Raw genomic sequence first — 26,350 nt, forward strand, 5'->3', positions numbered from 1 at the left:
GACCCCCACGCTATATGACTTCATTCCACAGACTGATGGTGTACCAGAAGAGACTGAGGCCTTGGAGTCAGACCCATCTAAGTTCAAAACCTGGCTGCACCTCTTGTTGGCCACTTCTGCATCTGTAAAAATGAATAAAATACAATCTACTCGACAGGGTAATCTGCGGATTAAATTAGAAAGAACAGTATTAAGCCCTAAAAGTGGATGCTCAATCATTGCTTGTCAACTCATGTAACTAATTTGCCCGCTTCACCTCACCAGCCCTGTGGTTCCCATAAGCTTACAGTTACAGACTTCCTGTGACATCCTGAAGAGCACTTCCCTCATTTCCCTCGCTCATAGAGATGTCTCTAAGGCTAACATTTTAAAGACTTAGGAAACAACATACTGGAAATTTTGTTTGTTTTCCATAATCCTTCTAAAATTTTTTTTGTTTTGGCATTTTAATGCATCTGATGTTTTAAAAATTGATAGTTTTGTTTGCCACTAAATGAATTTAGGTTAAAAGGAAGAGTGCAGTCTTTCTTAACATTAAGAAAAACTGAGGTTAACGCATAGAATTATGCTTTTCTCTATTCATAAGTTGTTCTCAATCTTGGAGGCCCTCGTCTATACTAGAATTAAGATGGTATCTGATCTGACAAATGACGTGTTTACTTATTTTAAGCGGAATGTAACCTTACATTACTTCCTGGAGGTCTGCAAAGCCGGCCTAGGGCTCTAACCCTGTCTCTCAGGGAGCTCTTGGAGGCAGCCCATTACAAAGGCTACCTGCCAAGCTTCCCCGAAATGGAGCCCATCAAGAATTCACACACCTCACAGGGGTGCCCTTAAAGATAAAAGTATTCGGGGAAACTCTGTAACTCCGAGGCTCCATTAGAAATGCTAATTGCTGCCTTCGTTAGCCTATATTTAAATGTTAGAAAACCCAGGGAGATCCTCCAGGACTGGGGGACTCTGCTCCTCTGTGGCTTGGGCAAGCGGCCCGGGCTACCCGCTCTCCGCCGGCCGCGAAGGTCGACTCCGCCCGGTGCCACGCGGTACAACACCGGACCGCAGCGCTCCTGTCGCCGACTGGGGTCTTCGCAGCACTTTCAGACCCATCCGCCCAAAGAGACGCGGGGGTCGGCCTGCTGGCCCCACACGGTGCGGAGGCGCGGAAGGAGAACCCGAAAGCCCTTGTCCCACGGTCTCTACACCTTTCCCGCCTTCGCGGGTGTCGGGCTGGCCTGGTCGAGTCTTCGAGGAAGAATTTGGTCTTAGGGACCCCCGAAGACGGGCAGTAATTTACTCCCCCCAGCCCTCCCAGCAGACGTCCAAGCGAGGGGGTGGAGACCTGCCTCCGGACGCGTGGAGGAGGGACCCCACGGTCTCAACGCAGCGGCAGGCGGGGAAGCCCCCAGGCGGGTCTTACATCAGCCACCCCACGTACGATCGGAGGGCGGGAGTAAGTCGCTCCAGTCCCCGGGGCTGCGCCTTTCTCCCTCTCCCACCCCCAGCCTCCGCCCCTCCCGCCGCGCCTCTTCCCCGCCCCGTCCTTGGTGCACAGCGGCTGCCGAGCCGAGCGGCGCCGCGCGGGGCCGAGTCGAGCCGAGCAGCCACCGGCGCCGCGTCGCCGGTTTAAGCGCAGTGCGGGGCCGCGGCCGGGGGCGGCGGTAGTGAGACCAGAGCTGCGCTCCAGCCCCCTTTTCCCTCCATGGTTTCTCTCCGCTCCCGCGAGTAACTTGGCTCCGGGGGCTCCGCTCGCCTGCCCGTACGCCGCCCGCCACTCAGGACCGCGCCGTCGGCCTCTGCCTCGAGCAGACCCCTTCCGACGGCCCTCGCTGCGCAGGCTGGGACGCCTCTCCCCCCTCCGCCCCCGCCGCGGAAAGTTAAGTTTGAAGAGGGGGGAAGAGAGAGAAACATGGACATGAAGAGGAGGATCCACCTGGAGCTGAGGAACCGGACCCCGGCAGCTGTAAGCAGACCCCCTTCGGGCGCCCTCTCCCCCCGATGACTTGCATGTAATGGTGGCCACCTGCGGGGCCCGGACCGCGGGTTTGCCGGCCCCGGCGCGGGGAAGAGCGCAGCTCGCGGGCTCGGACGGGGAAGGCGGGCGGGCGATGAGGGGGGAGCGAGCGCGCGGGTATTAACTCTTTGGCGCCCGCGGGTGCCCGCGGCCGTCCGGGGAAGGCAGTGGGGTAGGGGAAAGCAAACTTTGAGCTCCTCGCCCGCCGGGGTCCTTTCCCTGAGGAGCGCGTGTGCGTGTGGCCGGCAGCGAGGGAGGGAGGAGGGGATTGTGTAACGCTGGGAGCCATGTTTGCAGCCTCCCGGGATGCGCGGCCGGGCGGAGGTCGGGCCTGCGGAGGAGCCGCGCGGCTAGCCGGAGCCGGGCCCGCTGCGGGCCATGTTGGGCTCCGCGCGCCCCAGGCCGGCGGGGGAAGGGGCTCGGGGTGGGGTGGGGGGCGGGGGAGGGTCTCCTTAGACCAGGCCTCGCGGTTGGCCCCGGCCGGACTCGGGCAGGGGCCGAAGGGCGAGTAGGGGGTTCTTCGCCTCTAAGGGGGACGGGAAGCCCCCTCGGGCGCCAGGGGGCTAGAGCGGGCGCGGCTGGGCGCGCGCGGAGCGGGGGAGGGGCGAGTCCGGGCGGCGTAGGTGGCGCAACCGCCGCCCCTCCCCGGGCTAAGTTTGAAAAAAGGACGCGGTTCCCGCCATTTTTCAAGCCTAAAAATAAAACTTTCTCCTCCATTTCTTTCGCTCCCCTTTCGCCCCCCGACCTTCCCCAGTCCCGGCCTCCCAAGGCGGGCGTCGCTCGGCCGGGCCGGCCGTTGTGGCGTAGACGGCTTCTCCCTCCCCCCGCGTCGCGGCGGCGGAGTTCGGGGGCCCCTGCCCGGGAGGCTGGCCCCTCGGTGTGGGCGGGCGGCGGCTCCTCGCGTCAGCCCGGGCGCGCCACAAGCCGACACAGCGCCATGTTGGCTAGCACTCGTCTCCCTCCGCCGCGTGAGCCAACATGCTGGCTCGGCCTGCCAGGCCCCGCTCGTCTGTCCCGGCGGTGGCTGTGGGCCGCCGCTCGCCGGGCCGAGTTTGCGGCTTGTTTGGCGCCCGCCTCGCCAGGGCTCGGCTCGTTCTGGCGGGAGCTGCGCGCTCCGGCGGCCGCCGACTCATCTCTTGGGCGCACTGCCGTCCCCTCCCCCCTTCTTAAAAGGGCAACGCCAGGCAGCCGCCTCCGCCCGAGTCGGGCGTCTAGTGGGGTACTGACGGGTTTGGGCTGGGCTCTCGGGCCGGGAGGCCTCTGCCTCCGCACGTGCTACAGGCTGTCGACCGAGGCCAGCACTCGCCTGCCGCGGCGGGTGGGCCTTTTAAGAACCGTCCTTCTTTTCCCCTGGTCTTCCTCGCGAACTAGAGCAGCTTCCTGCGGCCCTCGCCGGGGGGCCGCACCTCTGCCAAACCCCCTTTTCGGGTGAGTGGCGTCCTCTGTCCCCGGGGCAGCCCAAGGGGAGTCCTTCCATCTTCGCCCGGGCTGGCGATGGGCTCGCTTCGTGCAACCAGAGAGTTGTGGGTAACAAGTTGCCCACTTGTGGAAATTTGTCAACCCGGCCTTCCCTTGTGCGCACGAGGTTTTGAATCTCTGAGGTCCCTACAAATGAAGTGCGGGGTTGTGGCACCTCGTGGCCTCCCCACTCGTCCCTGGAGGACCTCGAGGGGTGAGCGTCTCGATTCGGTCCTCCGAGTTTTAAGGTTGAGGTTTGACCGCGGTCGTCCCTTCCGTCCATCAGTCAGACATTTTGTTTCGGCCACGTGCTAGTATACTGAACTGTTAAGCTTCTTCACACCGTAAACTTGCAGAGTTGTGATCTCATTATGAGGCGTTGTTGATTTAAGACGTTTGAATTATTACTGCGTAGTTCCAAGTCAGTAGAATATGGAGGTATTTGATTTAGCCAAATTTTCCAAAAGAAAATACACAAGAATCTTCACAGTGCCTTAGAATGTAACATTTGAATTCTTCAAATGTGCATAAAGCACTATTAAAATACTCAGCTAAGAGCACCGTTGTTCCTTCTGGGAAACACAACTGGGTGGTTGTATATGGATTTTTTTGAATTTGAAATAACTACTGTTTTTTAAAATACATATACATGTGCACGTGTTAATTTCTCAAGAAATCAACTTAAGCCTTGCCCTTTTGTCAAAAACAGCCTAAAGTCGTGTGGCTATTTAACTTAAAAGGTTAGTCTGTCAGTTGCACTGTTCACATATCAGGTACTAAAGCCACAAGTGACTATTGGCTACTTTATTGGACTTAACTCTCCTACTGTAATCCACTGGTTTTATTAAATAAATACTTGTGTGCCAACAGTATGGCAGGGCCAGGAAAAGCAGTGTGAACGAGGCAGAGAGCAGCCCCTTCCCTCCTGAAGCCTCAGAACCGGGTGGGGCCCTCAGAACCGGGTGGGGCCTGTTGCATTGTGCAAGTTAGGGGCCTTAGGGGAGTGTCTTGGGAGCTAACCAGGATTGTGGGGTAAGAATGGCTCCCCTAGGGACTTAAGGGAGACTGAGTAAGGCTTAGGTTTTTTTAAAACCTTTAGGTTTTTAAATTTTTTAAATTTAAAAATGTTTTGCACAAAAGCATCATCATTAAGGTAAGTGAGAAGTTACAAAATGGTTCTAAGTCAGCTAGTCACGGGGGCTCCATGTGTTGTGGAGCCAGCTGTTAGAGTGGGCTTGACCTCTGGGATCCTGTAGACTTTTCATCTGGGAAAAGAGGAAGTATCCTGTCTCTTGTAAACCTATTGGTATAAGACAAGAGGCTTTTAAATGCACAACAGTATATTCCTTGGTTGACCTTGATGTCATCGAGTGAGATAAAAGACTGAGGAGGGTAAGTGGAGTTTGATCTTCAGTGTTTTTGTTTGAAGATCAGATGAGCTTTTTTTTTCTGTGAGTACGGCTTGTTTTTATTTTTATTTATTTTTTATTTTAATTGGAGGCTAATTACAATATTGTATTGGTTTTGCCATACATCAACATGAATCCTGTTTTTATTTTTTTATTTGGAAGTTTGAAGAAGGCCCTGGTAACACTTTATCTTCTTGTGTTCTTTAAAATACATAAGACAGACCAAGAGAATAGGTTCCATTTCACCTGTTACTAACAGGTGTGCTATTTACCTAAGGGAGTGACTCATAAAGAAGTACATAATTAAGTTTTTTCTGAGTCCAAAACACCTCTTTATATCAGAAGTTTGTTCTCATAGTGGAAAAATGGCTTAAAATGGCATTATAAAGTAATCTTCAAAAAGAATAGTGATCACTATTTTAAAATACAGGCAAAGGGTAAGAATTATTTTATACAAAATATTGGTGTTGTCAGTTGTTTCATTGAGAGCAAATTGTTTAGCACTAGAACATACCAGGTACACCACAGAAATTGATGGTACTGTCAGATGTGGAAAGAGACACGTGCAGTAATGAGATACTGATACAGTCTGGATCTGGATCTGGAATTTAGATATATTCCAGAATAGGAGGAAAAAATGTCTTTATGTGAGGCTGTCATTTTCCTATTATGCCAGACATGCCACTGTTACGAGCACCTCATTAACAATGAATCTAGGGACATCTGTCCTTGATGTTCCAGTCTCTTCAAAGTTAGAAAGTCATGCAGTTACCGTGGTTTACAGTCTGTGTGGTGGCCTGTATGCTAAACTGAGACATTTCATATTCCACAAATAAGCATAATTTTTCCTTAGTCCCAAGATACTGACAAAAATTTTTTTTAAAATACATAATGTGAGGGGACTTCCCTGATGATGGTCCAGTGGTTAATACTCCATGCTTCCAATGCAGGGAGCATGGGTTTGAACCCTGGTCAGGGAACTAAGATCCTGCATGCCACATGGCAGTGGCCTTTTAAAGAAGGAAAAAAAAATCTATAACACAGGAAAAACCTTTCCCCCAACTTTTGGCATTTATTGTGTCATGATTTTAAACTCAAGGGCTTATTCAGATTTGCTGCATGGCAGCCAATTGGGTTCTTTTTCTTGTATTAAATAGGATATATATTTCTTGTATTCTTTAGTTTACAGCGTCAGTGAATGAAAAATTAGATACAGATAAGCTAAAAAAAATAGTAGATATAGATTTAAAAAACTTAAAAAAAAAAAAAAAAAAACAGGAATCTCACAAACACCCATTCTACCACCAAGATATTCTGGTATAGTCCACAGGAAAAGTTTTTTCCGAACTTGGATCTTGCTATTAATGAATATAACACCTTGTTAAAGTATAGTAAACATCTGTCTTGCATTGTTAATGTCTGCATAGATCATAATTTAACCATCCTCATTAGGTGGTTAGAAAGTTTTTTGCTGTTTTAATTAGTATTGTAACAAACATTTTGTAATGTGAATCTCTGCCAAATTGCTTTTTAGAATGGTTCTCTTTTTTACCTCCCCACCAGTAGGATGAGTGTTTCTTTCCTTCATACAGGCAGTTTTGCCACTTAAACACATTTCAGTACTACTAATGTTCTATTGTCATTTAGCAGACATTCTTTTAAAATAGTAGCAGGGTGGAAGGTCTGAAGGTTGGTTAACTCAGAAAGATGGGAATTGTCAAGGATGGCAAGAGTTACTTTCCATGTGTTTGGATTATTTCACTCACTATAATAACCATTTATTTTCTAACTAAAATAATTGATAACTTAATGATCTTTAATTCTCCATATTGTCTTTTTCCCCTCTTATAACTGTTGTAACTGATAATTGGGGAAAGTCACTCCAAGAGTAGCTAGTTAGCTTGTTCAGTAAAGAACCAGCCTGCAGTGCAGGAGATGCGGGTTTGATCCCTTGGTCAGGAAGATCCCCTGGAGAAGGAATCGGCAACCCAGTCCAGTATTCTTGCTTGGGAAATCCCATGGACAGAGGAGCCTGGAGGGTTACAGTCCATGGGCTCCCAAGAGTCAGACACAACTTATCGACTAAACCACCACCAGCCAGGGAAATAGGAAATGAGACCAAGTGGACAAGATGAAAGGAAAATTCCTTGATCTCCTCTGTGGCTCCTAGCCCCAATCTCTGTAATTTGTCTACCATGTATTTCAAATTTTTCATGGGAAAACTAGAGTATCAGCTTTGCTGATAGCTACAGAAAACTAAAAAGTTGCATAGGAAATAGTTTGGATTTTTGTTTTTAGTTCTTAAGTGTTTATCTTAAATTCATGTTTGAGGAAAAAGAACTAATTTAGTTGGAAAATAAGGGATGAGGAAGAGTGAACTTGGCCCCCAAAGTTGTCATGTATCTTCAAGCAGAAGACCAAGTAACTGTGCCTTGGATCAAATAGTGGTAAGTGGTACACACAGATGTACAATTGCCTGCCAACATTCCCTCCTGGGAGGGTTTGGGACATAAGGAGGAAAATTAGGGGTGTTTTCCCTTGATTCGAACCTCCCATTTATTCTCGGTCTATATCAGGAGGCAATGACGACATATGTCCCCCATCCTGTACACCCTCCCTTGTAAGGTATTCTGGATCCTGTCACACTCAGGAAGGACTTCAGGGAGAGGGAAGGCCTAGTTAATCTCATATGCTGCTGACATAATGCCTGAGAACAGACACCTTTTCCCCAAAGTCCTGTTTAGAACTTTAGGCTGGCTAGAAGGGTGCTTATGGCAGGCTTTCCAGGCCTGTCATCCTTGGGCACAGCCCTAAGTGAACCCTCCTTTGGTCTCTGCTTTCTGCAGTAATTTCCACTCTGCTGTGTGCTTTTTTGTGGCTCATCTTCTTGCTGTGACTCTGTACTTTGTTCTGGGGTTAACACATTTCTTTACTACATCCTTAGCCTTGCTGGAAAAGTTCAGGGACATGACTTCACTGCTGAGCCATACAGCCCTTCCCTGTACTCACCCCAATAAATTGTTTCCTCCTACTCATGGAGAAAATTAAAGGTCTCAGATATGTATTCCCTGACTTCTCACTCCCCACTTGTAAACTTACCAGCTCCTTTTCTTATCCTATCTCTTCTCCCTCCTCGAGAGAGTAGAATGACATCTCATTTTTAATACGTATCTTTTATGATTTGTTGTAAACAAATGAGTTTGTTTACTGATTACCTTTTTATGACTTGTCTGCTTTTTTGTCATTATTTCTTTTGCGGTATTTGGTTTTTTCCTCAGGGTAAAACCAATATGCTCAAGAAAAAGGTAACTATATGCATATACCTAGAATTTCCATATATCACAAAAGGTAACAGAAAAAGCTTGAGAGAGGTTGATTGTCATTTTAAGATAAAGAACTTGTAACTCAAAAGATTCTGATGTTTGTTTTTTCACCTAGCAATAGATTGTGAGGAGATAATCCTTATTACAAAAGAAATTTCACATAAAAAGATAGCATGACATTATTTATAATAGGGAAAGTTGGGTAACAGGTTCATTAGGGAGTATTGTAATTTATTTTACATCATACCTTTTAATTTCTTTAGACATTAAAAAGTATAGTTGTTAAGTAATACTGTTCCATGTTACTGTATTTAAAATATACAAAGACTGAAAAAAAACCCCAAAATATTAAGTGACAAATAGCAACATGCTTTGCATGTGATTATGCCTATCATCAGAAAGTAGTTTCTTTCTATATCCAGGTTTCCTGTTTCATCCTTTCCTCAGTCCTCTACAATCCTGACACAAGTTCCTATGCCAGTTTTTCTGTGTTTGACTGTTGTAAATGCTCTTTCTCACATTGGAATATCCAGTTCAGTTGCTCAGTTGTGTCTGACTCTTTGCGATTCCATGAACCGCAGCACGCCAGGCCTCCCTGTCCATCACCAACTCCCAGAATATAATGGTAACTAAAATAGGCATGACCCTGCCATCGTGATGCTTGATGAAATTTAAAATCTAGCACTGACTCTTTTTAACCTTAATTTTTTTTAATAGATCAATAATCTCATTGTAAAAGTGTTAGATAAGATTATGGAAAAGTTCCCAGGACAGTCACTTTTACTCTCCCTGAGAAGAATATAAGAAAGTGAATGTGTGACAGGTTACATAAATGAAAACATTTTATGTATTCATCCCCCAGTGTCTCCTGGAGATGTCTCTCCTTGATGGACAAATTATCTAATTTTTTTAATCCTCCCCCTTGCCCCAGTAGCTTCTTATGCCTTATTTTATAAGCCTTTCTACATTTTTGAAAGTAATGCTTCACATTTGGGTACTACTACTACTCATTCTTCTCAAGTTTCCTTTGCAGGATCCCCAGGATTCCATCCTTGGTTCTCTTCGTAGGAATTCTATCCTTCCACTAGTCTCTGCTCTGATGACTTCCAAATACAGAACTTAAACCTTGAACTCCAAATTATCCTGTCCAACTCCTTGGGGATACTTTGACCTGGACTTTTCATGAGAGCCTTAAACTTGATATCCTTTGTAGTATTCATTACATACCTGCTCCCCTTCCCGCGCCCAAAGCTCTTCCTTCCTATTTCCATCCAGTTGCATAGTTCCCATTTCTTTAAACCAGAACCTTAATTCCTCTCCATCTTCTTTCAGACCCAGCAGTTTGGTTTGCAGATTTGGACCACTTTAACATCTTTTTTTCCCTACCAGTTTCTTTTTCTTGATTCCTATTCTGCTGTTTGCTTCAGCAGACTTGTTCTCTTTTACTCTAATTAAAGCGGAATTTTACCAGTTGAGAAAAATGTCCAAGAGGTGATTTCACCCATGAGCTGGGAGGCAAAATGGCCATCTAAATTCCTCCTTATTTGGCTTTTGGCATATTGGTGTCATTCTGTATAACATTTTTGGATTCTCTGTCAGATATAGTCATAGAAAACCCCCAAATCAAGTGGAAATATTTAGTTATATTGCAGTATATTGCTTAGGTTGGTGGGTAGTTACAGTTGACTTTTTTTTTTTTTTAATGATTTGTTGGTTTTCCTTTTTTTAATGCAAAAGAGAGACATGTTTGTAGAAGATTTAGTACAGACAGGAATAAAGTAAACCACAAAGGTCCTTGTCATTCTCCTACACCTTTTCCCAGAGGTTATTTTCTCAGCTTTCACTGTGGCTAAAGCACTACTTTCTACAACAGTTCTACTTCACCTTGAGGAAACTGAGGCACGGATAGGTTAAGTGACTTGCCTAAGGTCACAGAGGTTGTAAATGGCAGGGCTAGAAATTGACCCTAAAAAAAAAAAGAAAGAAATTGACCCTAAGCATCTGTCTCTGGTGCCTAGCTCTCCTCAGTTTACCTTAAGTTTTCAGATAAGCTAATTTTTATCAGAAGACGGAAGACTGTCCATAAAGAGAAAAGTGGAAGGAAGGGAAGAAAGAAAGAAAAAGATGTAATGGGCCTGTGTGCATCCTGAGAGCAAGACTTCTGAAGAGGAAGTAGAGTAGTAGCGAGTGAGAAGTTGTGGTGGTGTGGGTATCCCTGACTCTTAAATCTGTTTCCTTCTCTGTAATTGTGGGGGAGGGGGGCGGTATGGTGGTAAAAAGAGTAATGAGTTAATTCTCCATAAATGTTAGCAATTACTAGAGTAGTATCTTTGGATTTTATATGGGAGGATAAAGATACTAACTCCTATTTTCATTTTAGAGCTATCAGCATCTCATACATGTTTGATTACTCATTAATGCCATTAAATGTGTTAGGTTTACTGCAAGAATGCCTTTGGCAGTTAAAACTTATTTGCATCCGTGTAAATTTATCAAAACGTGTTTAAAACTGGGAAGTGTCAGTCAACCACAGAGCAAGAATGGCAATAGAGATTAGCATGGTAGATATTTACACAGTAGACTTTATTAAATCATCAGTATTCAGAATTTTCACATGTGATACTCTTGGATGGGTTTGAATTCTGAATTTCAGGAACTCTAAACGAGGAAATTTTGTGGCCTGAAAAAGGAATATAATAGCTAACTGTTCTCTTCCCTAGAAATAGCTTTTTTACATATAAAACAAAATGATCTTGGTTTTGAATTAAGAGCTCTTGCATCTTGGTCTTTTCCTAGTGTCAAGATAATCTTAGTAAGGATTAATGAGACCAGAGGTAGAAGTGTGTTAGTCCAGAAACCTGTAGCCACAATCTCTTAGTGACCTTGCTGGAAAAGTGAAGTTTTCTTCTCTTGTGTCAGTCTCCTGGGCCTTGTGGCCTAGAGGAGTTTATGGGTGGGATGGGCCTAGAAGAGGGGTGGGTATCTTCTCCTGCACTTGTAGTTAAAGCGCCTCTTGGAACAGACTTGGGAAAAGGACTAAGGGGTAGGGGGTATTGTGTCTTCACTTAACATCTTAAGAGCTGTAGTTTCTGTCTGGAAAGTAGAGTTAAAATCTTTATTTGTAACCATGGTGTGACATTTCACCCTTGATATCTATTAGAATATTATTAAAGGCTTAATCATTTTTTTCATTATTTATAACTATGATCTGGGTCTAAGTAGAGGCTGCCCCTATATGTGAGTGATTTGTTGGGTATTTATGGTTGGAGGTTTTGCATTGTTCTTTGTTTTCTGTATGTTTCTGAAAGCTTTTCTTCCCTGCTTTGTCACCTACAGGTTCGAGAACTTGTTCTGGACAACTGCAAATCAAATGATGGAAAAATTGAGGGCTTAACAGCTGAATTTGTGAACTTAGAGTTCCTCAGTTTAATAAATGTAGGCTTGATTTCAGTTTCAAATCTTCCCAAACTACCTAAATTGAAAAAGGTAAGTGGTTTTTCTTTTAACAATAGAAGAGAACCATTCTGGGGAAGGGAAAAACAAACAATTCTATCTGTAAGGAAGCATTTAGTGTAGCAGAGAGCACATGGCCTTTGTAACTGGGCAGATCTGGAACTCAGCGTTCCATCCAGCTCTGTCATTTCCCTCATGGGTGAATCTTTCTCAGGTTATGTAATCTCTCTAAGACTCAGTTTCCTCACCCGTAAACTGGTGATACCACCTGATCTTGCGGAATTGCTATGATGTTTGGAAATAATACATGTTGGATGCTCAATAAATAGTTATGATGAATAATTTAGTACTCAATAATTGTTAAGGATTTGTTGCTGTAATGTAGCTACATTTTGTTCTTAGTATGCTCTGGTTTAGGAATCATGGGTTCCTCCTGCTTTTCATGTTTAATGTTGATTAAGGGAGGATTTAAGTATAGACCTTTCAGATTTGTAGCCTATGATATTTCAAATCCATTATGTAATTCTTAATGACTAGGGAGTTTAAAATGTGTTGTGACTGACTGAGAATTCATTTAAACAAAACTGCTGTATTTCCCTTGGCTAGTTAATGGTCCATTGTTAGGGCTTTATTGGTCTAATTATAAACCAATCGCTATCCTCTCTAACACTGTCCACCCCCACCCCCAAACAGACACACACACCCATCCCTGCCACGCACCAAGAAAAAAAAAATTCTCAAGAAAAATGTTTTTTGTGTCTTGGCACGTTAACCTGTCACAAAGCCTCTGCCAGAACTGAAAGAAACTTAAGATCTTCTAGCCTTGTTTATAGGCACATACCCAGCAGTAGACCCAGACAGGTACAGTAATTTGCCTAAAGCCACCCACAGAAGTGGTTTAGTACTAGAGCCAAAACTAGAACCATAGCTCTTATTTGCTAACCCACTGCCTTTTCCATTACATATAAAAATGTGTGTGGTCTTGGCAGTGTTGCAGAATTCTCCACTGTTTACCTAATCTCTTTATTAGGGAGTTTAAGTTGAAGCTTCATCTAAGAAAGATACACATAGAAAACTGAAATGAAATTTAGGCAACAGATAGATAGGCTGTTCCTATTTGCTTGCTTGACTCTTGAGAGGGACTTGTTTTTTGGTTAAATACATGAATTAAAATCCAGAAGCGCTATGTGTTCTAAATGCTCAGGCAGTCCTCATGAGTTTCAGGGCAACTCTGCTATTAAAAAGAATTCTGTTATATTTAAATTTGTAAATTTCTTTTCTTTTTTCTGTTAGGTATCTACTTTAGAGGTTCAGGTGTAATCCATTTTTGCTTATGTAGGTTATCATGACATTGGAAACTCCGTAACTGATGGCATTTTAGCCTGTATCTACATAAACTTGATACTGGCAGGTCCCTACTGTGTGTTTTGTGTTCTCTTCTGCTTTCCTAGCACCCTGGTACATTTTCCTGAATTACTGTGGTCTCTGTACTGTCATACTTATTCAGAAAGTCACAAGAAGCAGGTTCTGAAAGAAATGTCACGCGTTTCCTAGATTACACATTGATTTCATTTCAAAATAAATATGCCACTGAATGTTTTGGCAGATTGCCTTGTTATCTCTCCTCCCTAAGATACTCATGTTGAAAGGTTGTGAATATTATATATGTTGATATTGTAACCAACCAAGAGAAATTTTAGGTATTTTACTGGACTGCCCATGAGAAGGGGGAAAAAATGTATTGAAATGTTGTATTTTTCTCTTCTGAAATGCTTAAAAACACCTAAACAGGCTTCTTGTCTTTTAAACTCTTTCTTTCGGTGAATATTTAAATTTTTAAGAGTTCTGCTCTGCATCGTGTACTTCATTTCATTGCATGTCAGACTAGATTACATAAATTTTTATTCTGTTCTAGGTGCCTAGCATAGGAAGGAGCACTGAAGCTAGGCTCCCTGTGCAAATCATAGGCTCACCACTGTAACAGCTGTGTGATCTTGGGCATGTTGCATAGTCTATTCTTGGTTCATTTTCCTCATCTGTAAATGGGGGTAATAATTCTACTTACCCATAGGGTGATTGTGAGATCAAATGAGTTCATGGATTTCTAGTTCTTGGAGCAATGCCGTAAGTACTTGGGTACTTAACACTTAAGTACTATGTCAGGATTAGATACAGTAACCATTGTTGTTGCTGGCAGTTAAAGTAGAATTGAAACCAGCTGTCTGGCCTCAGTTCTCTCATCTGCGAAATAAAGAGTTTGAATTAGATGCTCTCAACGGTCTTTACTTTTTCAGGCTCCAATTCCTTTCACTGTAATATTCCTTGGTGAAGGCTCATTCCTTCATTGGCATACCACTTACCACTCAACTTGACCTGCAGCAAAGAAATTAGAATTCTTGTAAAGGCTAGTGATAGATTCGTGTAAGAAGTGTCCTCTGGGGAACTGGTTTCCCCAGCCCTGAAGCTATTGCCCCATTCCCTTGCTTGAAGTCATGGAACTTCTTTAAGGACTTGTACCATTCCTGTAGCCTTCAGGGCAGCATTCCCTGGTGGCTTCCAGATGTAGAACCCCATGGCAAGTCAGCACTGAGCAGAAACAGATTAGGTTCAAGTGGGCATCACAAATTTTGCTTGACACACAGAATAGCTGCTTAGAATGCACTTACCTTTCCTGGCACATATAGCGTATGGCAGCTTCTCAAAGAATTCTAATTTGTTTTGACCCACTTCTTAGGTTAGAAAATGTATTCACTGATGTTAGGGGCCAAACTGTTAAAATTGGCAGCTGATTAAGAAAATGCAACTCTCTCATCCTTACACATCTCTCCTTCCCTGAAGTGTTCCTAGGATCTATAATTTGGGTTTAATCAAACAAAATGAACATACATGCCCTAATAAAAAAGAGGTCATTGGTAAGTGTGTGAGAGCTGTATTTGTTATTTCTAACACTTTAATGATACCTGTTTCTCTGTGTGTTTGTGTGCTATGTGCATTTTCTCTTAACAGCTTGAGCTCAGTGATAATAGAATCTGTGGAGGTCTGGATATGTTAGCAGAAAAACTTCCAAATCTTACACATCTAAACTTAAGTGGAAATAAACTGAAAGATATCAGCACCCTGGAACCTTTGGTAAGTAATTGAGAATTTGGAAACCAGGACTTATTTGGTCATTTTCATTTTCATATTTCTTTATTGTGAGGGAAATAACTGGAAATAATAACTGAGAAGGTGGTGGTTTTTTAATAATACTTTGTATAAAAGGAGTCCAGAGTAAAAGATCAGAACCTTTAGTTACACGTGTTCCTGTGAGTTTGCTCTCCCTCCCTGTTTATGGTGGCCGCTAACTTCAAAGGGGAAGTCTTTTCTTTTTTGTTCTTTTTAAATGTCATATACTGACTATAGCCTTAAACATTTATCTTAAAAAATTTTCCCCAGACTGGCCAGGCTATTCTATACTTTTATAGAAACGGCTGTCTATATTGGGTTGGGCATCTGATTTGATGGAACAGGCCAAAGGCAGCTCCAGTGAGTTTTAGGTCTTCTGATTCACAATTTTGAGCTCCAGCTGGCTCACTCTTTGCATGGGAACCCCCAAATTCTCCTCCTCTTACATGCTGGGATTAACTATGGAAAGTTACATTTAAGTGCCAGTTGGGTTATAGACTTTGTTGTGTGACCTTGGGCAAGTTGCTTCTTCTCTCTGGGCCTCAGTTTCCTCCCTTATGAAACAGGAAGGATAGTGATCCCTGCCTTACTTATCTCACTTAGGAGTTCTGAGAATAAAATAAGGTAATGTACTTACTTTGTAAGTTGGGAAGCTGTGCTGATGGGGGTCTAGTTAAGTGGAAGTTGTAGTGACCAGAAAAGAGCTTATGAAGCAACGTTGGGGGCCTGTTGCTCTCCTTTGCTCCATGAATTTTGCCCCCCCCCCCTTTTTCCCCCCCTGTTATAGGTACTCTCAGATACTTGGGCTCCTTCCTTTCTCACTAGTTCTGTTTTCTTCCCAGTTAATGGTGGGTGGGATAGCCCCACAGACTCTCTTCTTTTGATGCCACCTGGAAATTCCTATGATTTCAAGATTGTTAACTTGACTTTTTCCCCTAAACATGACATTCTGTTCACAGACGTAGAATTCAATTTTAATGAGACTGATGAAACTGACTTTTTTCATATCACCCAAGGAAGCCTGTGGCAGCTTTCCTTTTTTCTGTTTTACATAAAGTCAGTATTTCCATTGGACTTAACTTGCAGACATTAATTGGGAGAGGGGCTAGTCAGGAGATAGGAGCTGTCTTTCAGGATCCAGCAGAGCAGAACTCAAGAGGAAAAGGCATCCTTCTGCTGTCTCTTATCTTTTCTGACATGACAATATATTAAAATACTTGAACTTCTTATCATTTGCATAGAATATTGATATTTCAAGGGAAGATAAGAGTTAAATTATGACTTCCTTTAATGAAGATTTCCTGCTGGAACTAATAGTTTTTTTCTCTCCTAATAAGTAATTGAGGCTGTATTCCAGTGTAAATTTAATCACTGTTTACCAAGACCCTTGTTTTTATGTTTCGTTAAGTGGAGTGCATTTAGCTCATTTCTCATAAATGTTGGGAGCCTGTTGCTCACCTTTACTCCATGTTTTGCCCCTTTTTTCCTATTAGGTACACTCAGACACCTGGCCTTCTTCCTTTTTCACTGTTGTTTTCCTCCAAGTCAACATTTCTTGTGTATAAACAGACTTTTATTGCAGTTTTCCTTATTCAGAGATGTTAACATTTGCCCATTGTATCCTCATGTAATGCAGAGAAGAGAGGATGTCATTTTAGAAATGAGGAGACTGAGTTTAATTACACAGCAGCTTTAGAATAAATGGTGAGCAGGAATTCAAGTCCAAGGCCATTCTTTCTACTGCCCTTGGAACCTGTTCTCTTTTTAACGTATAAATTTACTCCATACCCCAAAAGACCTAAACTGGGAGTTCCAGTACTAAATAAGCTCTGATGGTCTCCCTTCGGTCCCATGGGCTATACTAAGCCTTTGTTGTGTGTTCAATGACAGCCCTGTCAATTCACAGTAACTGTAAGCACAGGAACCCTTTGTGTCTAGAACAGAGTACCAGGCCATACCTTTCCATGCTAGATCACTGGCCATTGCCTAATTCTCATGGCAACCTTAGTCATCTTTGATGTTTCATCAGAAGCTTTTGTCAGTGTCCTAGCATTCAGAGGCAGAGCAGAAACAAACGTTGCGTAGGGATTGTTTGCACGAGTGTTCCTGACCTGATAAGTGATTTATATAGTGGGACCCTTTGGCAGTGAAAGTCTTAATCCCCTGAAACAGTGAAATATGAGAAATAATCATTATATAATATTTACCGTTGTTGGAAGATGTACTGTGTGCCATACACGGTAGTGGATGCTTTATGTATGTTATCCATGAATAATCTTCAACATTTCTACAAAATGGATTGAAATAACATGGCCCTCATTTTACACATGAGGAAGCTGAGGCTTAGGGGAAGCTGAATCCCTTGTCCAGAGTCACGTACTTGGCCTGCCAGTGACAAAGCCATGGCACCGCACACCCAGGACTGTCTGGGGAAGGCAGAGCTCCTGCTATTCTCCTGAACTTGCTGTTCCAATTCCTGGGGGTGCTAGGTGGGTCTCCTGAAGTTATAACTTTAGGATAAATAAAACTGTAGGAGGAGGTGAAGGGGGGAAGTGTTGGGTCCATTTTAACTTCTGAAAGTATTCTTCAGTGGGGAAAACACCATCTCATCCTCATCAACCACATGCATTTTGAACACCGTCTACGTTGAGCCCAGTTCTTACAGTCAATGCAATGATTGTGAATGCCTCTGCTTACTACAGGGACATTAATCGAGAGACAAAGAAGGCATCAATTCAAACTTCCTTGGACACCTTTTTTAAGAGACCTGGGCCATCCAAACCATCCCCCAAAGCCCTTCTAAATTCTAAGAAGGCAAGCAAAATTATTGTTAATAAAATGTTTACTGTTTATTATGGCTAGCCTATTAGTTTTAGGCCAAATTTCTGAAATGGTAGAGTTGTGATTTTTTTTTTTTTTTTAAGCAGTATTTACATATTACATTGGGATCCTGAATAATCTGTGTATAGTGTATTTGGGGTCTTAAAGCACAGTTTTAGCGCTTTAAAGTTCTAGAGTACTCCAGTTATTTGGGGTTTGTTGTTTATTTGCTTTCACTTCATTTTCTAGCATACTGTTCGGCACGTCCAAGTTATTCATAATGGTTCCGTTCTGATGAAGTAGCAAAAAATGTTATAGATTCAGAGTTTCAGAAACTGGAAAGCCTTGGAGGCCCTGTGTACTAGGCTAGTCAAAAGAGTTAGAAAACGGGCTTGGAGCACTGTTGAGCATGATCAGGAGTTGTATGTATTTTTGCACATCCATTCCTAGGAAATAATGTTGACCAATAAATGGCTCGTTCCTTTGAGCGAAGAATTTTATACTGAGCCTCTGTGGGAAAGCTACCAGATTTACTCATGGTTCTATCTTAAGGGGTATAGTGTCAACATATTTGTGAAGAGAAAAGTTTCCCCAGTTACCTGGTGTGGTATTTCAGCATTTTTTTCCTCTTTGGCAAGAAGTCATACCTGGACTTCTCGGGATTGGGCTGTCCTATTCTGAAAGCTACATGACATAAAAGTCATTCTCCCTACAATCAGGACTGGGGACAGCTTTCTTAAGACTTTAGGTACTAACTTAGTAGCACAGTATTGGATCCACAAACTCTTGGATAACTGCACATTGGTGTTTTGAGGAATACATTTTCCTGTTGCTATAATAACCCGGTTCCGTGTTCCCTGCCTGGCTCTGTGTTCCCAAGGGCTGTTCAGTGAGAATAAAGCCAGTGTGGGAACCTTTTTGATAAGGAATATGAAGGTTTGTGGGTGCAGGGGTCAGCAACCCTTGCCTCTACAGGACCAGGTAGTAGATCTTCTAGGCTTTGTAGGCCATATAGTGTCACAGCTTCTCCACTTTGCCATTGTAGCACAAAAGAAGCCATACGTAATACATAAACAAGTGAGCATGGCTGTGTTCCAGTAAAACTTAGTTTACAAACACAAGAAGCAGGCCAGAGTGGGTCAGCCAACTGTCATTTGCCAAGGTCGGCTTTAGAGCAAAGATTTTTAAGTCATTTTGTAACTCCCAGCAATTACCCAGATACTTAAAGTCCTGAAGACAGAGTTTTGTTTCATTTCTGTATCTTCCCAGGTGCCTGTGAACGTTGAAGTAGATTTCCCTGTAAAGCATCAGTCTTTAAACAGCATTTATTTTTTTGCAACTTACTTCATAAAAAGATCCTCTTAGTAATATTTAGAGAATGCCAACCTTTTTGTATTGACTCAGAACCATTGAAAAGTTAAGTTTATGAATCCATATATCCGTGTTCCCCACCCCCACTCCCTATTTTAAAAGGCACCGAGCCACATAGCCGTTTACATTTTGTGTTTACTCTTTATCATTTGCTCCCTCGTTTCCTCCCTGGGAGGGTCTGTTGTCACTTTCTGTTGCTATCTGCTTACTTGCCTGTAATACTACCTCTGCCCTCCCGATCTCTTAATTCACCCTTAATCAAAACTTAATAGACCTGGTATTGAAATACTAGTACACTGAGGTAATAAATGATCTGAGTAGAATACACAGATATTTTCCTATCAGTTTGGCTGCTCAGAAAACTTCTTGGGCCAAGTTTTTAGATCTTAACTATTTTAGATAATGAAACAGGTTTCAAACAAATGAAGTATTGCAACAAAACTTTAAGGTATGGTAAAATCAGAAGAATTTTGTATCAGGAAGGTCTGGTAATAGCATCAGTCTTTGCCCCCAAAACTAAAAAAGAAGAAAAGAGTGTAAAGTCTCTTTTACTTTCGAAGTTTCAACCCTGAGTTCCCCTTGTTTTACCCCAGCTTGCATTGACTCCTGTCTTCCAGAAAATACTTATATCCCCACACCTTGTACTTTACTTTGTTCCATTCTCAAGTGTTTCGCATCTGTGTCCCTAAGTAGAAATGTCAAGGACCTTGATGCTGACTGAATTGATATGACTGAAAAAAATGTTTCCCCTATTTTCCTACCACCCCAAAAGCACTGATTGCTTGATAACCCAGCATGGTCTTATTGGTCATTTGATTACTCAAGTCTCTGATTTGTCTCATACTGTAAAAAGATCCACCTTTAATATTTAAAATTCATATTTCTTAAGATTATTCATTCATAGTGCCAAAAGGAAACAGTTCTCTGAGAGGATAGAGGTAGAAGGGAAAGACTAGTTAAAAATCTAGTGACCAGTCATAAAGATTGCGATGGACTTGAGATGTTTTCCTGTGTACAAGGCTGAATAGGTAGTAGCTTATTGAATTCAGAGCCTAGAATTTTACCATTTTAGGAGATGGTTTTTGTTGCTTATGTTCCTTTGGTTTAGGAGGTATGTTTCTTGATCCTTTTCTTCAGAAAAAGTTGGAATGTCTGAAGAGCCTGGATCTGTTTAACTGTGAGGTTACTAACCTGAATGACTACCGAGAGAGTGTCTTCAAGCTCCTGCCCCAGCTGACCTATCTGGATGGCTATGACCGAGAGGATCGTGAAGCCCCAGATTCAGATGCCGAGGTGGATGGTGTGGATGAAGAAGAGGATGATGAAGGTGAGTGGGCACTGAATGCTCTTGCTATCAAGAAAAATAATCCATGCAAGTAGGCCTTCTGTTAAATTTGGGGTTCTTAGGACGTTGAATCTGCCTGCAATGCAGGAGATCCAGGTTTGATCTCTGGGTCGGGAAGATCCCCTGGAGAAGGAAATGGCAACCCACTCCAGTATTCTTGCCTGGAGTATCCCATGGACAGAGGAGCCTGGCAGGCTACAGTCCATGGTATTGCAAGAGTTGGACATGACTTAGTGACTAAACTACCAGGACCTTGAAGTCTTCAAACGATTCAAAATAGACAATGGTTTATTAGCTAATTAGTTTTGAATTTGGAGCCTAGAGTTCATAAACTGTGCTCCGACCCATTGAAGTCGTTTATGGTTTACTAAAAGGACCATTGCCTCAAGTCTCTTGCCTTTCTCCTAGCAGTTCCCCTTTCTTGACTACTGCCTATTTATCCTTACCATCTCACCTTTGTCAGCACTTCCGGGAACCATTTTGTGATGCTGGAGTTCCTGTGTGTGCCCGAGCATTCCCTCGCTTACCTTTCTCATAGCACTTGTTACTCTGCCATTCTTGTCTGTTCTGACTTTGCTATGATTATCTTCTTATCTCTTTATTCACAGGCCCTTGCACTTAGTGGGTATTTGGTACATGATTTTTGCATTCAAATATAAATATCTTTGCTACTTTTGATATATGGCTGCTGCTGCTGCTAAGTCGCCTCAGTCGTGTCCGACTCTGTGCGACCCCATAAGACGGCAGCCCACCAAGCTCCCCGGTCCCTGGGATCCTCCAGGCAAGAACACTGGAGTGGGTTGGCCATTTCCTTCTCCAATGCATGAAAGTGAAAAGTGAAAGTGAAGTCGCTCAGTCGTGTCCGACTCTTAGCGACCCCATGGACTGCAGCCTACCAGGCTCCTCCATCCATGGAATTTCCCAGGCAAGAGTACTGGAGTGGGGTGCCATCGCCTTCTCCATTGATATATGAGTTTTAAAAGGTAATGATTTGAAAGCACTGTATGTTGAATTCCATTTTCTCTTTAATAAAGGAAATAATCTCTGGCTATAACATGGAATTAGAATATACTTTTTACTTTAGACATTTGATCAAGGTTTTTTCATCCTGTTACCTTTAAGAATCTTAATATATTTTCTACCCAAACTAATCCTGCTTAGCTTGTGCTTTCCTTACACAGTGACTTATTTAGTAAGAGTCACTCTTAGGATAAAGGTTTTTCACCTGAGAGGCTTAGAGGAAGCAGAGCTATTAGTTATCACATCAGTCAGCGTGAAGAAAATTTACTTTCCTAGAATTCCTCATGTTGCTGGAATTTGCAGTATTACTATATTTGAAATATTATTTTTGATATCTCTTTAAAGATAGAAGTTTATAAGGCAGAAATAATCAAGAAAAGTGAAGAACACCATCAGGAACCTTGGTTACAATCAGTAGCATAGTATTCTGGAAACATTTTACAGTTTTGTTTTGCAGCAGATTTGAGACAAGGCACAAAGAATGGGATGTTAGATGGTAAAGTGAATAGGATGCTGAATAGGATGCTTCATCTTGTTCCAGATGTTCATTTCACTTAGTCCCTTCACTGCTGGCTGTCCATTTCTCTTACAAATCAGTCTGGTTATCTATTTAAGTTCACCTTAAATGGGTAGAGCAGCCACTTGTGTGCAGAAACCTGACGAGTAAAAGGCAGTTCTTAAGAGCAGGATCAGTCAGGTGAGTATTTGAGAGTTTCCTGCATGCCAGGCTGTAGGAAATAGTTTTAAGAAAAAATAAACATGGTTCCTGTCCCCTTGGAGCTTACTGTCTACTAAGAAGAGAAATGTTAAGTAATCGTAACTAAATAAATAATCATAAGTGAGCAAATGTGTGGTAATGGAGAAGGACCCAGGTACTTGTGTGTGAGCATATGAGCTGAGATTGTGGGTCTGGCCTGAGGAAGTGATGTTTAACTGAGACTTGAAGGCTGAGCCAGTGTTAGTCATAGAGGAAGGAAAGGGAAGAGGCAGGAGAAAGCACAGTGAGCTCCAGGACCTGGAGAGGTAAGAACTGCTTGACTAGGGGCCTGCACCAAATGTGGTAAAGATACAGGACACAGGTGCCTGGCCACCACCACTGTCCCCGTCGTGGAGTTGTTACGGGTGTTCTCCAGGTTCCTGATTTGCACAGCTGGTTTGTGGTGAAACGGGTTAACGCCAGAGAAGGAGGTTGGTGAGGGTATTTTGGTTGTTTGGGGGTTTTGTGACTTTGTACTATGGAGAATTTGAGACATAGACAAAGGTAGAAATAACAGTAAAACTATTAGGTTCCCATTACTGAGTTTCAGCTGTGATTGGCTCATACCTGATCTTATTTTATACACATGCACTCCTACCCACTTCTCCCCTTCCTTATTTTGAAGCAAATTCTAGACACTGTATCATTTCATCAGTAAGTATTATAATGTACATAGGACTCCTGGCCTCTGGATTTTATTTATCTCAGGTCAGAAGAACTGAGCCTTAGCAGCTTTTGAGGAAGGGAGGTGACTGTGGTTCATGGTTTTTTCCCTGATATCGGTGTGGCCCAGCATTTGTCCATGGGCCAACCCGAAGCTCCCTGCCACCTCAGTAGGTATACCTTATGAGACACACAGGGTGTTTGATGTGTTCCTTTTGGACTGTTTTCAGAAGGAGAAGATGAGGATAAGGAGGAGGATGAAGATGGTGAGGAAGAAGAGTTTGATGATGAAGAGGATGACGATGAAGACGAAGATGTAGAAGGGGAGGAGGATGAAGATGAAGTCAGTGGGGAGGTCAGTGCACCTCCTGGCTGCCCTGCTTCCCTCTTGTAATTAAAGTGTGGATTGTTTGAAAAAGAAAAGTCTTCTGAAGAAATTAGTATACTTGTAAATAGACTAATAGTGGTCTGACTAAGTTAGCTTTTGTCCCCCTTTTAGTAAGTATTAATACTAAATGGAATGCTTATGAATGCTAAACTAGACAGTGCTTGGCTCTGCAGAGTATGTTTTGACCCTTTAACTTTGGGAGGCAGTAACAAGTTGAGTATTCATTCGTTAGGGTGAGAAAGCTGGGAACATTGAGAACTGATGAGATGTCCTTCCTTTTGTTGTATTGAAATGAAAGGTATCTTTACCAAGTCTAAATTTCTTGTATATCCAGCTTAATGAAATAAGTACATTACGTACCTTCTGTGATAAACAGTTAAGGATGCAAAGTTGAGTAAAAATGTGGTCATACTCTGAAGGAGCAGAGAAGGGGGTCTAATTTATGGGACACGTAGTAATAATAGAATCTCTGAGGAGCTGAAGAAGAAGCCATAGCTATCCTTCTAACCATAGAAGGATAGGAGAAAGGAGTGACTTTAATCCTAATGAGGATTTGTAAAAACAGGCCAAGAAAATTAGATGTCATTAAAAAAAAAAAAAAAGTTCTTTTATAGTACAAATATAAGACTGAGCATTTGTATAATCTTGTAGGTAGCTAATGAAATTAAGTTTCTGAATGAAGCATTTTATTTAAAAAGGTGGGGTGGGGGGTTGGATATAGAAATATTTGTCCAGGGACTTCCCTGGTGGTCCAGTGGTTAAGAATCCACCTGCCAATGCAGAGAACATGGGTTCAGTTCCTGGTCTGGGAAGATCCCATATACCTGGGAGCAACTAAGCCTCTGCGCCATAACTACTGAAGCCTACAGGCTCTGGAGCTCGTGCCCCACAAGAGAAGCCACTCGGTGAGAAACCCAGTGCACCGCAACTGGAGAAGAAAAGAAATCTCTGTCCAAACCTGCTTTGAAGTTGAAGGTTTTAAAATTAATTCTGGAGTTATCCATTGTAAGTTGTATACTAATGAAACATCTGGCAAATACTTCTGAAAAGCAGTTTTTAAAGAAAATTTTTAATTAAGCCCATTAAAGAAAAACCAGCAGCTCTCAGTATCTTAAATAGATAAAAGTAACATTACAGTTTTCTCCTTGAATGAACTGTTAAGTTTATTGACAATTCTTATTTTTCTTTGTACTTCTTAGCTGGGCAGAATTAATCTAATAATGATATGCTGTTTAACATTTTTAGGAAGAAGAATTTGGACATGATGGAGAAGTTGATGAAGATGATGAAGATGAGGATGAAGACGAAGATGAAGATGAAGGTGGGTTAAGGCATGCACTTTGGTCCCCCTCAGTTAAAGATCAAGGGAAGTGTTCATTAATACAGAATTTGAAATCATGGAGAAGAAAATAAAATACCTTTGGCCCTAGTGGTCTTCAGAGGCACGGATAAAAGGCCTGTTTGTGTGTGTGTGTGTGGCTCATCCCCTGCTCTACAGCAGGGGGATGTGTAATGCCTGTGTGAGGGAAGGAGGCCCTGGCCTCACTCCCCGCATGTTGTGTTTTTAGACCCTGTCATTTGTGTTACTGTTAGGCATGAGATGCCTATGTTCAGAATAATTGGAGTGTAATCTTTGCAGGATAGATAAATAGCACCGTTCCAGTTTTCCTTTCCCCACCACAATTAAAACCAAAGAAACCCTTGTTTGTTAAAAAGTAGATTTTAACACTTGTGTAAGTTTCAGAGCGCTGGATTGTTTGCTGTGCTTTCTGTGAGTTTATACTTTTCCAGCAGCATCTTCGCTCTGTGCCTGTTTCAGAACTAAATTTACTTTGGATATAGCAGTGATCAGTGCCTGGTCTCTGCCTCCAGGGAGATTTTTAACACACAGTGCAGATTTAGTTAACTTCATAAAAGTAATCATGAATTTACTAGTTGAAAAGACAGAACAATATGAAAGTCTCTGTGTCTCAAATACCTGGAGTCTAAGAAATCACTTAAAAGTGAATATGAACTACAGTTTGAGTCTTGCCATATTCTAGGCTAAGTACTTTGCACTGGTTCACTTAGTCCTCAGAATAATCCTATGGAGTCAATGCCGTTGGCCCCATTTTACTAGTGAGAAAATAGGCTTAAGGAGCTCATCTGCTAACCATTAAATTCATTGTTGTTGCTTCCATTTGCAGCAGTTAGGCACACTAGACATATGCCTTTCCAAATGTCTCAAAGTGAATTTTTTTCTCATACAGAAGAGGAAGAAAGCGGGAAAGGTGAAAAGAGGAAGAGAGAAACAGATGATGAAGGAGAAGATGATTAATAAGACCCCAATAACCTGCAAAAAAAAGAACTGTTCAGTATTGGTTGGACTGCTGACATGGATTTGGTAGCTTTTTTTTTTTTTTTAAAGGAAAAAAAAAAAAAAGGTAGCTGTGATACAAACCCCAGGACACCCACCCACCCAAAGAGCCAAAGAATAGTTCCTGTGACATTCCACCTTTCTCCATTTAGTCCCTCTTGGAAATCCACCACCAAGCTTGGGGACTTCACCCCAACAAAATTGTAAGCATTTGTTAGGTTTTTGTGTAAGACTTGCTGTAGCGTGGATAGCTGTGATTGGTGAGTCAACTGTCCGTGGCTACCAGTTACACCAAGATTGTAACAGCATTTTTACTTTCTGTACAACAAAGAAGCTTTGTAAATAAAATCTTAACATTTTGGGTCTGTTTTTTCATGCTTTTCTTTTCAAAGACACTTTTTTACATTAGGACATTGTGACAACTGGCAAAAAAATATTTTTAAGAATTTAAGTGAAATAAACACATTGCTCTTTGATAAAGCCTAGTTGTATGCTTACATTTGTAAATTAAGACTTTGTAAGCCTGTGTTAAAACACTAAAGAACTGGTTTCTTGGTGTTTTTTTTTATTAGTGGTTGTTGAGAAATACACAAGTGTGTAGGATCTTTGAGCATTTAAACCTAATCCTCGATGACTGTGGGAGTTAATGAGGTAGACTTCTGAAAAATGATGTTTGAAATTCAGTGCTGTGGAACCCCTGAAAGGCAGTAAAAAATCATGTTAGGTTCAAATAATAGATGAATTAAGGAAAGGAGGGTCATGTAACGGAGAAGAGTCCCAGGAGATCTGAATTGTAGTTCTGGCTCTGCTG

The 26,350-nt window shown here is 42.4% G+C and overlaps 1 protein-coding gene across 5 annotated transcripts; it reads left to right on the forward strand.

Annotated features, from left to right (window-relative positions):
- The first annotated feature begins 1,531 nt into the window (after positions 1-1,531).
- Positions 1,532-25,902, forward strand: ANP32B (acidic nuclear phosphoprotein 32 family member B). Of its 5 annotated transcripts, none has more exons than XM_027549732.1 (7): positions 1,532-1,960; positions 11,538-11,687; positions 14,661-14,783; positions 20,148-20,337; positions 23,026-23,150; positions 24,429-24,504; positions 25,433-25,902. In XM_027549732.1, the coding sequence occupies exons 1-7, from the start codon at positions 1,907-1,909 to the stop codon at positions 25,498-25,500; spliced, it is 786 nt and encodes a 261-aa protein (XP_027405533.1). In that variant the 5' UTR covers positions 1,532-1,906; the 3' UTR covers positions 25,501-25,902. The 5 variants fall into 5 exon arrangements, with proteins under 5 accessions (XP_027405533.1, XP_027405531.1, XP_027405529.1 ...); XM_027549730.1 differs by having other exon boundaries at positions 1,543-1,960; positions 25,370-25,902; XM_027549728.1 differs by lacking the exon at positions 1,532-1,960 and adding an exon at positions 7,197-7,325 and having other exon boundaries at positions 25,370-25,902.
- The last annotated feature ends 448 nt before the right edge of the window (positions 25,903-26,350 follow it).

This window comes from Bos indicus x Bos taurus, chromosome 8 (genome assembly GCF_003369695.1).
Source record: "Bos indicus x Bos taurus breed Angus x Brahman F1 hybrid chromosome 8, Bos_hybrid_MaternalHap_v2.0, whole genome shotgun sequence".
Classification (NCBI taxonomy): domain Eukaryota; kingdom Metazoa; phylum Chordata; class Mammalia; order Artiodactyla; family Bovidae; genus Bos; species Bos indicus x Bos taurus.

Bases quoted from the DNA above. Each gene is read 5' to 3' on its own strand.
- ANP32B (XM_027549728.1), top strand. From the start codon at position 7,242: ATGAGGAAGAGTGAACTTGGCCCCCAAAGTTGTCATGTATCTTCAAGC. The intron at 11,688-14,660 runs GTAAGTGGTTTT...TTCTCTTAACAG, and splicing joins AACTACCTAAATTGAAAAAG to CTTGAGCTCAGTGATAATAG. The intron at 20,338-23,025 runs GTGAGTGGGCAC...GACTGTTTTCAG, and splicing joins TGAAGAAGAGGATGATGAAG to AAGGAGAAGATGAGGATAAG.